Source organism: Schistocerca gregaria, chromosome 7 (assembly GCF_023897955.1).
Source record: "Schistocerca gregaria isolate iqSchGreg1 chromosome 7, iqSchGreg1.2, whole genome shotgun sequence".
Classification (NCBI taxonomy): domain Eukaryota; kingdom Metazoa; phylum Arthropoda; class Insecta; order Orthoptera; family Acrididae; genus Schistocerca; species Schistocerca gregaria.
Genome location: NC_064926.1, coordinates 146,574,516 through 146,588,879, shown reverse-complemented (window position 1 = coordinate 146,588,879; position 14,364 = coordinate 146,574,516). Strand labels below are relative to the sequence as shown.

Here is a 14,364-nt window from a genome sequence, read left to right as displayed (position 1 = left end):
CTGCTTAACTCCAAGTTAAACATCACTGCACAGACAAGGGTTACCATTCTCAGTTACAGGGGCAAGTAACTGAACCTCCAACAAATCTTAAATTGTGCTTTGATAAATACAATGATATTTTTAGAATCATTGTGAAAGTGCTTGTCATAAGCAGAAGCAATTATAAATAAGTAGAACTGAAAGCAAACAATACAGTTCAGGAAATACAGAGCTAACAAAAACAATATCTCCCACATCTAGAAAGGATTAAACATAACTTGTTCCAGTGACAAGTTTATTTTTATCATCTGAAAGGAAAACATAACTCTGGCTTACATCAACCAATTATCATACTTTCCTATATCCAACTGCACCTAACCTTGAACATAAGATAAAGTGACAGACACTTCATGAATTAATGAACCTGGAAGCAACGGAAACTTCTATAGCGAAGAAACATTATCTTCCTATTGGGCTCATTGCAGTTCTTTAATGCTACATAAATACCAAAAAGTTGATACTGAATGGAAAAGGGTACATTTTGCCTTGTATTCCCAGTAATTTTCTACCCATTACACAAAAGATACCCCATCTATTCAGCAGCTATATAAGCTCTATTGGATACATACTTGTAATATGAGATCAATTCAAATATAAATGGTAAATGTGCCAGTGTACTGTGCAAGCAGTTATGAGTGTGATAGTGCATTGGGGGGGGCTGAAGTTTGATGTGTTCGAGAGAGGGAACCAGCTTGGTTTGCTGCTGTCCTGGTGTCATTGGTGCACAACATATTACAATAAAATTTTTTGCCCATGAAGGGGTTAAACACTCAGAGATTTTAACTCATTTGAAGGCGCAGTTTGGGGATGGTCCACTGCCCATACCAGACAATTTAAAGGTGCACCAACATGACGCCTTTTTTTCTGTTCAACTTTGCACATGGGCATAATTTTCCAACAGCACAACTACACATGTGCATCTGTGCAAGTGTGAATTCCTGGAAATTGAGGCCATGTGCACAGTGCATTGCTTCCCACCTTCAGTGAGAATCTTTGAGCTTTTTAGCAGGTGGCAGGCAGCTGGGTCCCATCTGTGTTTCTTGCTTAGTGTGTTGAGGTTATGCTGTGAAGCAATGTATGTGCAATAAATAATGCCTACTGATTCCAAAGGAAGAATGCTTAAATTTATGGACAATTACAGACACAGAAAAGTCTTATGGAATGTCACTTTTAAAAATTATTTGAATAAAGATTTGAGATGTGATACCCTGAGCATCAAGTATTAGATAAAAAGTCTCTGACCATATTACTGTAAAGAAAAAGATATTGTAAGCTCTAAAGTAGGGAAGCAGAGAAGAATAGGTCAGAAATTTATGGAAAGTGTATGAGAACTGTGGATGGGGTTGGCTTGTTTGCGGGAAGAGACTAAATAGCAAGGTCATCAGTCTCATCGGATTAGGGAAGGATGGGGAAGGAAGTCGGCCATGCCCTTTCAAAGGAACCATCCTGTCATTTGCCTGGAGCGATTTAGGGAAATAACGGAAAACCTAAATCAGGATGGTGGACATGGGATTGAACAATTGTCCTCCCGAATGAGAGTCCAGTGTGCTAACCGCTGCGCCACCTCGCTCAGTAACTGTGGATGAATATTCATTATATGGTGACTTAATAGAACAACAACTGAGAAACGGGACATCTGAATAAGAGAAATGGTGGAGTAGGTGTAGCTCCTCAACAAAGTACTAGAAATACAAATGAAGGACATTGATGATGGAAAAAAAATTTGTAAACACAACTTGCATTCTCGTGGATTCTGGTATCTATCACTTCCCCAAATTTGTCAAGTCCAAGGATGTTAATCTACACACAATCTTTAATGACTGACATTGTGTAAATAACATTTTTTTATGAAATAGAATTCTAATGACACATTGCAAGGTAATTAAGCTTCACATAATGACTAAGGACTTCCACTAAGTGTTCCTCAGTTTCTGTTATAATCACTGCAGCACTTTGTTTCAAAATGTGAATTAAATAGTTCAAACTTGTATATAAGTCACCGGTTACCAGCTAACAAAATGTTATTGCATTATTGGTGTGGTTTGTGAAGCAAATAACCTAAAATTTTCCTTTGATCTCCTGAAATTTACAAACAAAACATTGTTATCACTTTTCATTTGTCATACCTCTGTTATTTAGATACTTCCTTACCTACATTCATTTTTTCTGTTGTCTTTTCATCACAATTAATGCAGCACAAGTTCACAATCAAAGAAGGTGATCCATAACAGACGGCTTGCACAATGAGGCAATGTTTGGACACGAGAACAGCCACATCTACAGACGTTCTTTCAAAAAAAATTTTGTTTATAACCTTATTTCCGTGTGTCTGCGCACAAAGAAAGGGCCATTGTTAATGTCCGTGGTCTAGTCTCACAGATGACAACATCTATGCCTTTCAAGGGCTTATTGTAGGTGACCACCACTGCTCTGTTGAAGAAATCTCAGCAGAAGTGGGTATCAGCATTGGGAGTTCTCATACCATTATCAGTAAATAGATTAGCTGTAGAATAATTAGTGCTTGATGGTTTCCAAAGTTGGTAATGGAATAACCAAAACAGGTGAGGCTGGCACTCTTTGAGAGACTTCTTAATAATAGATTCTGGCAAGAAAGGAAGGAATTTTTTGAAGCACATTGCCACATGCGATGAAACATGGTCCAGTGGTGAAGGAAGGATGAAGTCTGCCCAGTGAAAGACCATAACCAATCTTTCAGCTGGAAAAGTTCATGTGACTGCGTGTTTTGAAAACAGTGAAGAGTTACTCATTGAATTTCTTCACAACCGACATATGGGAAATGCAGCTTACTACTGCCAGTTATTAACATTGGCAAATCCTGCCTACTAAAACAAAGAATGAGAAATGCACATCAGAGATGGCATCCTTCCACCTGAGAACACTAAGCCTCACACTGCAAATCTGAAAAGGGAAAACTTTGAGTACACGCGCTGGCAAACCCTTGACTACCCCCCCCCCCCCCCCCCAAGTCCAGATTTGTCTCGTCTCCCACCCCCTTTCTATTATTTTGTTTGCATTCATGAAAGAATCACTTGGAGGGGAACAATTGGACGTCGAGGAGTGTGTGTGTGTGTGTGTGTGTGTGTGCGCGCGCGCACAATTGGCTGATGACATCTTCAGATTTCTTACAGACGAATAATAGGTCAGGCGTGCACTACACGCCGGAAGCGGCTACGAGGGTAGCGGAGTACGTGTGGAGTGCACATGGGTTTTTTTTAGGTTAGAGAATTCCCTCCCTAGGCCCGACAAGACGCCTCCTGAGACGCGGCAAGGCAGGAGTAGGCAAAATGCAACAGGGAATAACAATATTAATGTGCTAATAGTAAACTGCAGGAGCGTCTATAGAAAGGACCCAGAACTGCTCTCATTAATAAACGGTCACAATGCCCATATAGTACTAGGGACAGAAAGTTGGCTGAAACCACATGTAAACAGTAATGAAATCCTAAGCTCAGATTGGAATGTATATCGCAGAGACAGGCTAGACAGTGAAGGGGGAGGCGTGTTTATAGCGATAAGAAGTGCAATAGTATTGAAGGAAATTGATGGAGATTCGAACAGTGAAATGATTTGGGTGAAGGTCACGGTTAAAGCAGGCTCAGACATGGTAATTGGATGTCTCTATAGGTCCCCGGGATCAGCAGCTGTTGTGGCTCAGCACCTGAAGAATAATTTGGAAAATATTTCGAGTAGATTTCCCCACCATGTTATAGTTCTGGGTGGAGATTTTAATTTGCCAGAAATAGACTGGGAGACTCAAACGTTCATAACGGGTGGCAGGGACAAAGAATCCAGTGAAATATTTTTAAGTGCTTTATCTGAAAACTACCTTGAGCAGTTAAACAGAGAACCGACTCATGGCGATAACATATTAGACCTTCTGGTGCCAAACAGACCCGAACTATTTGAATCAGTTAATGCAGAACAGGGAATCAGCGATCATAAAGCGGTTACTGCATCGATGATTTCAGCCCTAAATATAAATATTAAAAAAAGGTAGGAAGATTTTTCTGTTTAGCAAAAGTGACAAAAAGCAGATTACAGAGTACCTGACGGCTCAACACAAGAGTTTTGTCTCAAGTACAGATAGTGTTGAGGATCAGTGGACAAAGTTCAAAATCATCATACAATACGCGTTAGATGAGTATGTGCCAAGCAAGATCGTAAGAGATGGAAAAGAGCCACCATGGTACAACAACCGAGTTAGAAAACTGCTGCGGAAGCAAAGGGAACTTCACAGCAAACATAAACATAGCCAAAGCCTTGCAGACAAACAAAAATTACGCGAAGCGAAATGTAGCATGAGGAGGGCTATGCGAGAGGCTTTCAATGAATTCGAAAGTAAAGTTCTATGTACTGACTTGGCAGAAAATCCTAAGAAATTTTGGTCCTATGTCAAAGCGGTAGGTGGATCAAAACAAAATGTCCAGACACTCTGTGACCAAAATGGTACTGAAACAGAGGATGACAGACTAAAGGCCGAAATACTAAATATCTTCTTCCAAAGCTGTTTCACAGAGGAAGACTGCACTGTGCTTCCTTCTCTAGATTGTCGCACAGTTGACAAAATGGTAGATATCGAAATAGATGACAGAGGGATAGAGAAACAATTAAAATCGCTAAAAAGAGGAAAGGCCGCTGGTCCTGATGGGATACCAGTTCGATTTTACACAGAGTACGCGAAGGAACTTGCCCCCCTTCTTGCAGCGGTGTACCGTAGGTCTCTAGAAGAGCGAAGCGTTCCAAAGGATTGGAAAAGGGCACAGGTCATCCCTGTTTTCAAGAAGGGACGTCAAACAGATGTGCAGAACTATAGACCTATACCTCTAACGTTGATCAGTTGTAGAATTTTGGAACACATATTATGTTCGAGTATAATGTCTTTTCTGGAGACTAGAAATCTACTCTGTAGGAATCAGCATGGGTTTCAAAAAAGACGGTCGTGTGAAACCCAGCTCGTGCTATTCGTCGAGACTCAGAGGGCCTTAGACCCGGGTTCACAGGTAGATGCCGTGTTTCTTGACTTCCGCAAGGCGTTTGACACAGTTCCCCACAGTCGTTTAAAGAACAAAAGTAAGAGCATATGGACTATCAGATCAATTGTGTGATTGGATTGAGGAGTTTCTAGATAACAGAACGCAGCATGTCATTCTCAATGGAGAGAAGTCTTCCGAAGTAAGAGTGATTTCAGGTGTGCCACAGGGGAGTGTCATAGGACTGTTGCTATTCACAATATACATAAATGACCTGGTGGATGACATCGGAAGTTCACGGAGGCTTTTTGCAGATGATGCTGTGGTGTATCGAGAGGTTGCAACAATGGAAAATTGTACTGAAATGCAGGAGGATCTGCAGCGAATTGACGCATGGTGCACGGAATGGCAATTGAATCTCAATGTAGACAAGTGTAATGTGATGCGAATACATAGAAAGATAGGTCCCTTATCATTTAGCTACAAAATAGCAGGTCAGCAACTGGAAGCAGTTAATTCCATAAATTATCTGGGAGTACACATTAGGAGTGATTTAAAATGGAATGATCATATGAAGTTGATCGTCGGTAAAGCGGATGCCAGACTGAGATTCATTGGAAGAATCTTAAGGAAATGCAATCCGACAACAAAGGAAGTAGGTTACAGTACGCTTGTTCGCCCACTGCTTGAATACTGCTCAGCAGTGTGGGATCTGCACCAGATAGGGTTGATAGAAGAGATAGAGAAGATCCAACGGAGAGCAGCGCGCTCCGTTACAGGATCATTTAGTAATCGCGAAAGCGTTACGGAGATAACAGATAAACTCCAGTTGAAGACTCTGCAGGAGATACGCTCAGTAGCTCGGTACGGGCTTTTGTTAAAGTTTCGAGAACATACCTTCACCGAAGAGTCAAGCAGTATATTGCTCCCTCCTACGTATATCTCGTGAAGAGACCATGAGGATAAAATCAGAGAGATTAGAGCCCACACAGAAGCATACCGACAATCCTTCTTTCCACATACAATACGAGACTGGAATAGAAGGGAGAACCGATAGAGGTACTCAGGGTACCCTCCGCCACACACCGTCAGGTGGCTTGCGGAGTATGGATGTAGATGTAGATGTAGATGTAGAAGCTTCTAGATTGCTGGAAAAATTGTGTAGAGCATGCAGAAGGCTATGTAGACAAAAAATGGAAGGTTTCAGTTGCTTAAATGATTAATCAAAAATGTGTTAAAAATAATTACCATTTATATTTTAGTCACTCTCGTAATTTTTTTAAACATGCAATCTATCTAATTACTGCTATTATTTATAAATGTATGCATTTCTTGTCAATCAAAATTTGAGGGTAATTCATGTGGCAAAAGACTGCATGTAAACAAAACTGTGTGTCATATGATAGTTTATAAGTGAAAAATGTCACTTTCTTACGTGGAGAGTGGTCGTCCTGCTCAGATTCATGTGGCTCTCCATTTTCCTTGTTCTCCATAGCTTCTTCTTTTTCCATCTGTTTCTTTGTTATTTCCTGGTAATAAATGTTTAAGATTAGTGCCACTTTCAAAAATTAATGTCACTTTAGAATACTTATATTTACTTACATGAAGTATACTTTCAGCTTGAAGAGAGAAATGCATTTCTTTATTGTTGAGCCAATGTAGAATAAAATTGGGCTCAGAATCAGGACTGCCTATCAGACTTGGAACAAGAGGAATATCTGAAATTACATCATAAATCACACTATACATTAATTTAATGAAGATATATCTTAGGAGAAGCTACACCTAATTCTAAAATTACGTATCACTGAAAATGTAACCTACACAATACAATATAGTAATTAAAGTGCTTATCAGAAACTCAGTCATTGACTGATTGTGAAACAAGGAAACCAATATAACACTACAAACCTGACGAAGCTCTACTGACAGTAATGAGAAGTGAGTAGGAGGAAAGAGAATATGGACACATTCACAAATGAGAAATTCACTACTCTGGTAGCAAAATTGACACAAGGCTGTCAGGAAGAAATAAATGCCAGTAATATGTTGTTTTACAAATTATTTTTGAGGTGGGGTGGGGAGTGGGGGGCAAGGGGAGGGCGAGGTGTGTGCATTTGTGTGTCAAGGCACACTGTGAAAAGTAACTTTTAGTTACTTTTTTAAAGTGTGTGACAAAAGAAAGGGCTGTATCACTCACAATATTTTACTTTAAAACTAAAATTTATGAGAAATGCAAAGTTAAGACCGACAATACTCATCCTGACAACTTTTAAGGCACTGTTCTACAAATATGGAGTACATTTAAAATTAGTTCCATCTTGTCTTATTCCTTGGTGATCTTCGGCCTTGATTGGCCAGCTAAAAATTCAAGTATTCCTTAGAGTGGCCAGGAAATAATTCTGGTTTTCTTGCAGATCACATGCATTCACAACAAAAGTTTTTCATACTTGGTGCTTTGCTCTGCTTATACGAATCAATTCTATTAGTCTCAACCCTAGCAAAAGTCTGCAGTATGACTCAGTATGTCTTTACCCCCCCCCTCCCTCTCTTCCACCCACTCCTCACACACACACACACACACACACACACACACACACACACACACACACACACACACACATGAAATAAAATGAAGCCACAAAAATATTACAGAAACTAAAACAAAAATTATAGAAATTTTGTTACAATCTGTGTGGTGTCACCGCCAGACACCACACTTGCTAGGTGGTAGCCTTTAAATCGGCCGCGGTCCGGTAGTATATGTTGGACCCACTTGTCGCCACTATCAATGATTGCAGACCGAGCGCTGCCACACGGCAGGTCTAGAGAGACTTCCTAGCACTCACCCCAGTTGTACAGCCGACTTTGCTAGCGATGGTTCACTGACTTCTATGCTCTCATTTGCCAAGACGATAGTTAGCATAGCCTTCAGCTACATCATTTGCTACGACCTAGCAAGGCACCAGTATCCGTACTTTTGATATTGTGAATCATGTACCAAAATGAGCGACATTCTTCATTAATGGATTAAAGTTAAGTATTCCACCAGCTACGTCTGTTTTTCTCAGTTCTAATTCCCTTGTCATGTTCCAGACCTCACGCCAGCCTGCGTGAGCTAAAACGCGTGCATTTCGGCCTCCTTTACTAACACGGTTGGCTCTCCTGACAACCACAACAATCTGATTCTTCTTTGTGCAACATATGGTGTCCACTTGCTTTTTTATTGTTGCTCCTGTTCATTGCACTGTCTCCTTGAAGTCCATTATAATTATAATTGTTATTATTATTATTATTATTATTATTATTATTATTACATGCACACACATGCCGTTGTTGTTGTTGTTGTTGTTGTTGTTGTTGTTGTTGTGGTCTTCACTCCTGCGATTGGTTTGATGCAGTTCTACATGATACTCTATCCTGTGCAAGCTTCTTTATCTCTCAATACTTACGGCAACCTACATCCTTCTGAAACTGCTTACTGTATTCACCTCCTGGTCTCCCTCTACGATTTTTACCCTCCAGTTGCCCTCCAATACAAAATTTGTGACCCCTTTATGCCTCAGAATATGCCCTACCAACCGGTCGCTTCTTCTTGTCAAGTTGTGCCACAAACTGCTCTTCTCCCCTATTCTATTCAATACCTCCTCATTAGTTATGTGATCTAACCATCTAATCTTCAGCATTCTTCTGTAGTACCACATTTCGAAAGCTTCTATTCCCTTCTTGTTTAAACTATTTATCTTCCACATTTCACTTCCATACATGGCTACACTCCATACAAACACCTTCAGTAACGACTTCCTGACACATCTATACTCTATGTTAACGAATTCCTCTTCTTCAGAAACACTTTCCTTGCTATTGCCAGTCTACATTTTATATCCTCTCTACTTCGACCATCATCAGTTATTTTTCTCCCCAAATAGCAAAACTCCTTTACTACTTTACGTGTCTCATTTCCTAATCTAATTCCCTCAGCATCACCCGACTTAATTCGACTAAATTCCATGATCTTCGTTTTGCTTTTGTTGATGTTCATCTTATATCCTCCGTTCCAGACACTGCCCATTCCGTTCAACTGCTCTTCCAAGTCCTTTGCTGTCTCTGACAGAATTACAATGTCACTGGCGAACCTCAAAGTTTTTATTTCTTCTCTATGGATTTTAAAAGCTACTCCGAATTTTTCTTTTGTTTCATTTACTGTTTGCTCAATATACAGATTTAATGACATCCGGGAGAGGCTACAACCCTGTCTCACTCCCTTCCCAACCACTGCTTCCCTTTCATGCCCCACTGCTTCCCTTTCATGGCTCTCGTAACTGCCATCTGGTTGCTGTACAAATTGTAAATAGCCTTTCGTTCCCTGTATTTAACCCATGCCACCTTTAGAAATTGAAAGAGAGTATTCCAGTCAACATTGTCAAAAGTTTTCTCTAAGTCTACAAATGCTAGAAACGTAGGTTTACCTTTCCTTAATCTTTCTTCTAAGATAAGGTGTAAGGTCAGTATTGCCTCACGTGTTCCAACAATCTGAATCCAAACTGATATTCCCAGAGGTCGGCTTCTACCAGTTTTTCCATTCGTCTGTAAAGAATTCGCGTTAGTATTTTGCAGCTGTGACTTATTAAACTGATAGTTCGGTAATTTTTCACATCTGTCAACACCTGCTTTCTATGGGATTGTCATTATTATATTCTTCTTGAAGTCTGATGGTATTTCGTCTCTATCATACACCCAAGGCCATCAGTAGTTCTAAAGGAATGTTGTCTACTCCTAGGGCCTTGTTTCGACTCAGGTCTTTCAGTGCTCTGTCGAACTCTTCACGCAGTATCATATCTCCCATTTCACCTTCATCTACATGTTCTTCCGTTTCCATAATAGTGCCCTCTAGTACATCGCCCTTTTATAGACCCTCTATATACTCCTTCCACCTTTTTCTGCTTTCCCTTCTTTACTTAGAACTGGGTTTCCATCTGAGCTCTTGATATTCATATAAGCGGTTATCTTTTCTCCAAAGGTCTCTCTAATTTTCCTGTAGGCAGTATCTATCTTACCCCTTGAGATAAGCCTCTACATCCTTACATTTGTCCACTAGCCATCCCCGCTTAGCCATTTTGCACTTCCTGTCGATCTCATTTCTGAGAAGTTTGTATTCCTTTCTGCCTGCTTTGTTTTTATATTTTCTCCTTTCATCAATTAAATTCAATGTATCTTCTGTTCCCCAAGGATTTCTACTAGCCCTCATCTTTTTACCAACTTGATCCTCTGCTGCCTTCACTACTTCATCCCTCAAAGCTACCCATTCTTCTTCTACTGTATTTCTTTCCCCCATTCCTGTCAATTGTTCCCTTATGCTCTCCCTGAAACTCTGTACAACCTCTGGTTCTTTCAGCTTGTCCAGGCCCCATCTCCTGAATTTCCCACCTTTTTGCAGTTTCTTCAGTTTTAATCTACAGTTCATAACCAACAGATTGTGGTCAGAGTCCACATCTGCCCCTGTAAATGTCTTTCAATTTAAACCTGGTTCCTAGATCTCTGTCTTGCTATTATATAATCTGATACCTTTTATTACCTCCAGGGTTCTTCCATGTATACAACCTTCGTTCATGATTCTTGAACCAAGTGTTAGCTATGATTAATTTATGCTCTGTGCAGAATTCTACCAGACGGCTTCCTCTTTCATTTCTTACCCCCAACCCATATTCACCTACTATGTTTCCTTCTCTCGCTTTACCTACTCTCTAATTCCAGTCACCCATGACTATTAAATTTTCGTCTCCCTTCACTACCTGAATAATTTCTTTTATCTTATCATACATTTCATCAATTTCTTCATCATCTGCAGAGCTAGTTGGCATATAAACTTGTACTACTGTAGAAGGCATGGGCTTCGTGTTTATCTTTTTTTACAATAATGCGTTCACGCACTCCTATTTTTTTAATTCATTATTAAACCTATTCCTGCAAACTTGTAGAACCAAAATAAGTTTACATATAAATAAAAAAAGTTTCTAATAGTTCTATTATAAAATAAAATTATTATTATTACATACAAACTAATTCAGGAGCATTTCAATAAAAGCTTACCAGTCTCATTAATGCTTGCTGCAAGGTGAAAATGAAGGCCAGGAGTAACACCCGTACCATGATATCCATAACTATGGAAGTCATGCACACTGTATGTAGAAGGTAGTGTGGGAATGGCAGAACCAACATATAAGCCCTGAGCCTGCTGATTCTTTGCATGCCTTCTTATGTGGAAACATGTCCTGTACATAGTAAACAAATCAAATTTTGTGGTGTTTTTTAACAAGCAGTAATGTTGTCATACTATTACATAAGAACTTAAGTAGGATTAACTATCGTTAAGCATTCAATTTAGCAATCAAATGATGCACAACTTATGGGCTTAAACCAACTTCAGTGCTGGAAAACTGAATTAAACCACCATTTGAATGAGTCAGAATTAACATCAAAGTTAGGGGACATTGAAACAAATATTCCAGTAATATGACAGAAATGCTAAAATAAAATCACTTAAAAATAACTTCACAAAAAACACAAAGTTGTCAGTTTGAAAACAGTGTTACTTGAGTACTGATGCTTCATACATAAGTTCCTACATATTTGTGAGTAAATACTTTCAATCTGAATTGTTTACCATGTACATAACTGCAAATATTAACAATGAAACAAATTTGATTAAAAACTGACCATTGAATTTGCTCTATGTTGTGATGAAAGAAATGATAATTCCTTTGTAAGTGTGTTCAGTGTGGTCCTTTTAATCACTGTGCAGTAGCTGTTGACTGAAGTATGATTTTTTACCAACTAAAGTATGATTTTTTTACCACATCTTTACTTATACCTGATCACATTCCTAAAAACTATGCATCTCTGAGTCGCAGGCTGATAAACAACTGCACTCAATAGCGTTCTTAACTATCTTATGTGACAGCTATAAGGCTTTTTACTGTTTTCAGGTTGTAAACAGGAAAAATGTATACACAAACTATTTGTGATGTGGAAGACAAAAGTATTCCTCAAAAACTTACTTCATGTGCTTCAGTCGCTGCATAAATCTGTGCTTGTGACGATGAGTTCGAAATTTAGGATTCTGTGTTGCTAAGGGGTCAAATTGGTTCATATTAACCAAGCCATCATCTGGCAAAACCGTTTCTACCCACAGACGACAGATATTGTCACGACATGATGTCACCAACATGTTGGACACCGAACCTCTGAAAGAAGGAATTGCAATAAGAACATGAAACTATATTCTCTACTTAAGAACATAAGCTTAAAACACACTAAATCAAGAGACAGCAATGTAAGAACCAATATGGCTTTTGTTTACACCAGCTTTTCATGGGACATTTGGGCAGTATCCCCATGTCTTCCCTGAATTAAAACTATCAAACCTGAGATTTCTAAATAATCTGTACATAAGCTTAATCTGTTAATATACTAATCTTGCAGTTTGTATGGAATAACTTTTTTGCAGACCATTCCTTCTAATGTCTCTATGAGTATCTAGGTCTCTCACATACCTCACCTAATGAGATGTTCTAGTGTTATTAGTGTTATTCTGACAACTAAACCATAATTATGGGGGGGGGGGGGGGGGGGGGGGGGGAACCCACATGCTTTGGAACAATCTTTGATGTGCAGCAACATTTACACTCACTAGTTTCCGAAGCACTGAAATAGAGACTGTACTGCACTTTTGCAAGCCAATCACAGCTCATATCACATGATCTCAACAGCTAATGACAACAAATATTCAGAGCATAGGACACTTTATGTAGTCCGCCAATAGCAACATCATTGTTACATAGTGCAAATTATTTCAATCAATATACATAGTGTAGCTCCAAGAAAAGCTAAGCTTTCGCATGTAATATAGTTTTTTTTTTTTTTTTTTTTTTTTTTTTTACACAAGATATATCACGCAAATGTACCAACAAAATTTTAAATAGTGACGTAAATGCCTGGTCTTGTGGGTTTCAAATTCTTCTAAGTGGCAGGTCCTCAAGGTGTGAAGTTTTGAGAGTCACACACACAGTGATTTACAAAATTCATCACAAATTCTCACATGTAACCACCTCGCATAAAATGAAATCCACTTTGAAAGTAACTCTTTTCAAACCAACATTTGCAATATATTCCCACAACCAGTTATATGCCAGAAAATAGGCCTTACTGCGCATGTGCAGCTACAATGACATAGGAGACTCATATGCTCATATGTATTAAGCATTAGTAGATTTTACACTATGCCATAAAAGAAACAGGACATCTGAGGATAGTACAAAAGGATCAGAATTTTGTAAATGATACTAAAATGCATAATTCAGCTTAAAGTGCACATTCGTATGTCTAGATTCACAATGAAGTAGGCCGCAAGCTGATACTAAGCTTTTTAATGTGGTTTTTGGGATGTAAATTTTCTTGGGGTACCAGTACTGTATTATCTCGTGTTTAGTTATTCATTATGGCATAATGCCACACATGCCAGAAGATGAAAACGTGCACCTTAAATGCAGTGAACAGTCGAAACTGACCAATAGGGTGGAATGAAACACTTCGTTTCAAATTAATTGACTGCCTCAGCAGAAAAGATTAATAAAATCCAAATTTCTTTAGCGAACCAACAAAAATAACTTCATTGACCTGCAAGGCGATTAACGCTTGGCTGCCAAAAATGTGGAAATAAAATAAAATCATGAAACTGAAACTAATAACATATTTTAGCCTTCCATAACTATGTGAATGTATTTCAATTCACTTCAAAGCTCCTGGCCACAGAAATCTATTTTGTTTTCCTTTGATGTGAGAGCTGTAAACAAGGAAGAAACAGCAAAAATCACTAAACATAAACTGTGGAGACTACCCCCTCTCATCAATGCAACCCACACTACTCTGCACATAGGCAAACTGGCATCTTGGGGGTGCCAGAAAATTTTTGCCGGGCAGCATCTGGCTGCTTGTTGCTACTGCCGATACAGCTAACAGACCCACTTCAAGTAGCCAGAAATGGAAGAAGGCACTGTGCGTACGTGACTCAACTGCTGAAGCTCAGTGGCTGCTGGCAACTGCTCAAACAAACCTACCATAAACAGTTGCGACATCATGCTCATCAGTAGCAGTTTGTTGTTACGGAGTATTACATAGTCTTCGTCCTTGTGTTGTTGATTGTAAATGGTGCATTTTCTTTACAACTTAAGTTTTAATACTTGTTTATGTATTTATTTTTCTATCATTTATGTTTTCTTGCTGCAGTATTATTCTGCGGTAATGGGAAACAGTAATATTCTTTGTTAGAGTATCA

General features: G+C 39.0%; 1 protein-coding gene across 4 annotated transcripts in view; it reads right to left on the bottom strand.

Moving 5' to 3' along the window:
• LOC126281225 (dmX-like protein 2) overlaps positions 1 to 14,364 on the bottom strand; it is a 313,079-nt gene that overhangs the window by 274,509 nt on the left and 24,206 nt on the right. For all 4 annotated transcript variants that reach the window (XM_049979978.1, XM_049979982.1, XM_049979980.1 and 1 more), the window contains exons 6-9: positions 12,089 to 12,274; positions 11,121 to 11,302; positions 6,633 to 6,748; positions 6,466 to 6,559 (exon numbers count right to left, since the gene is read on the bottom strand). In XM_049979978.1, the coding sequence (XP_049835935.1) occupies positions 6,466 to 6,559; positions 6,633 to 6,748; positions 11,121 to 11,302; positions 12,089 to 12,274 (578 nt within the window). The remainder of the gene's footprint in view (positions 1 to 6,465; positions 6,560 to 6,632; positions 6,749 to 11,120; positions 11,303 to 12,088; positions 12,275 to 14,364) is intronic.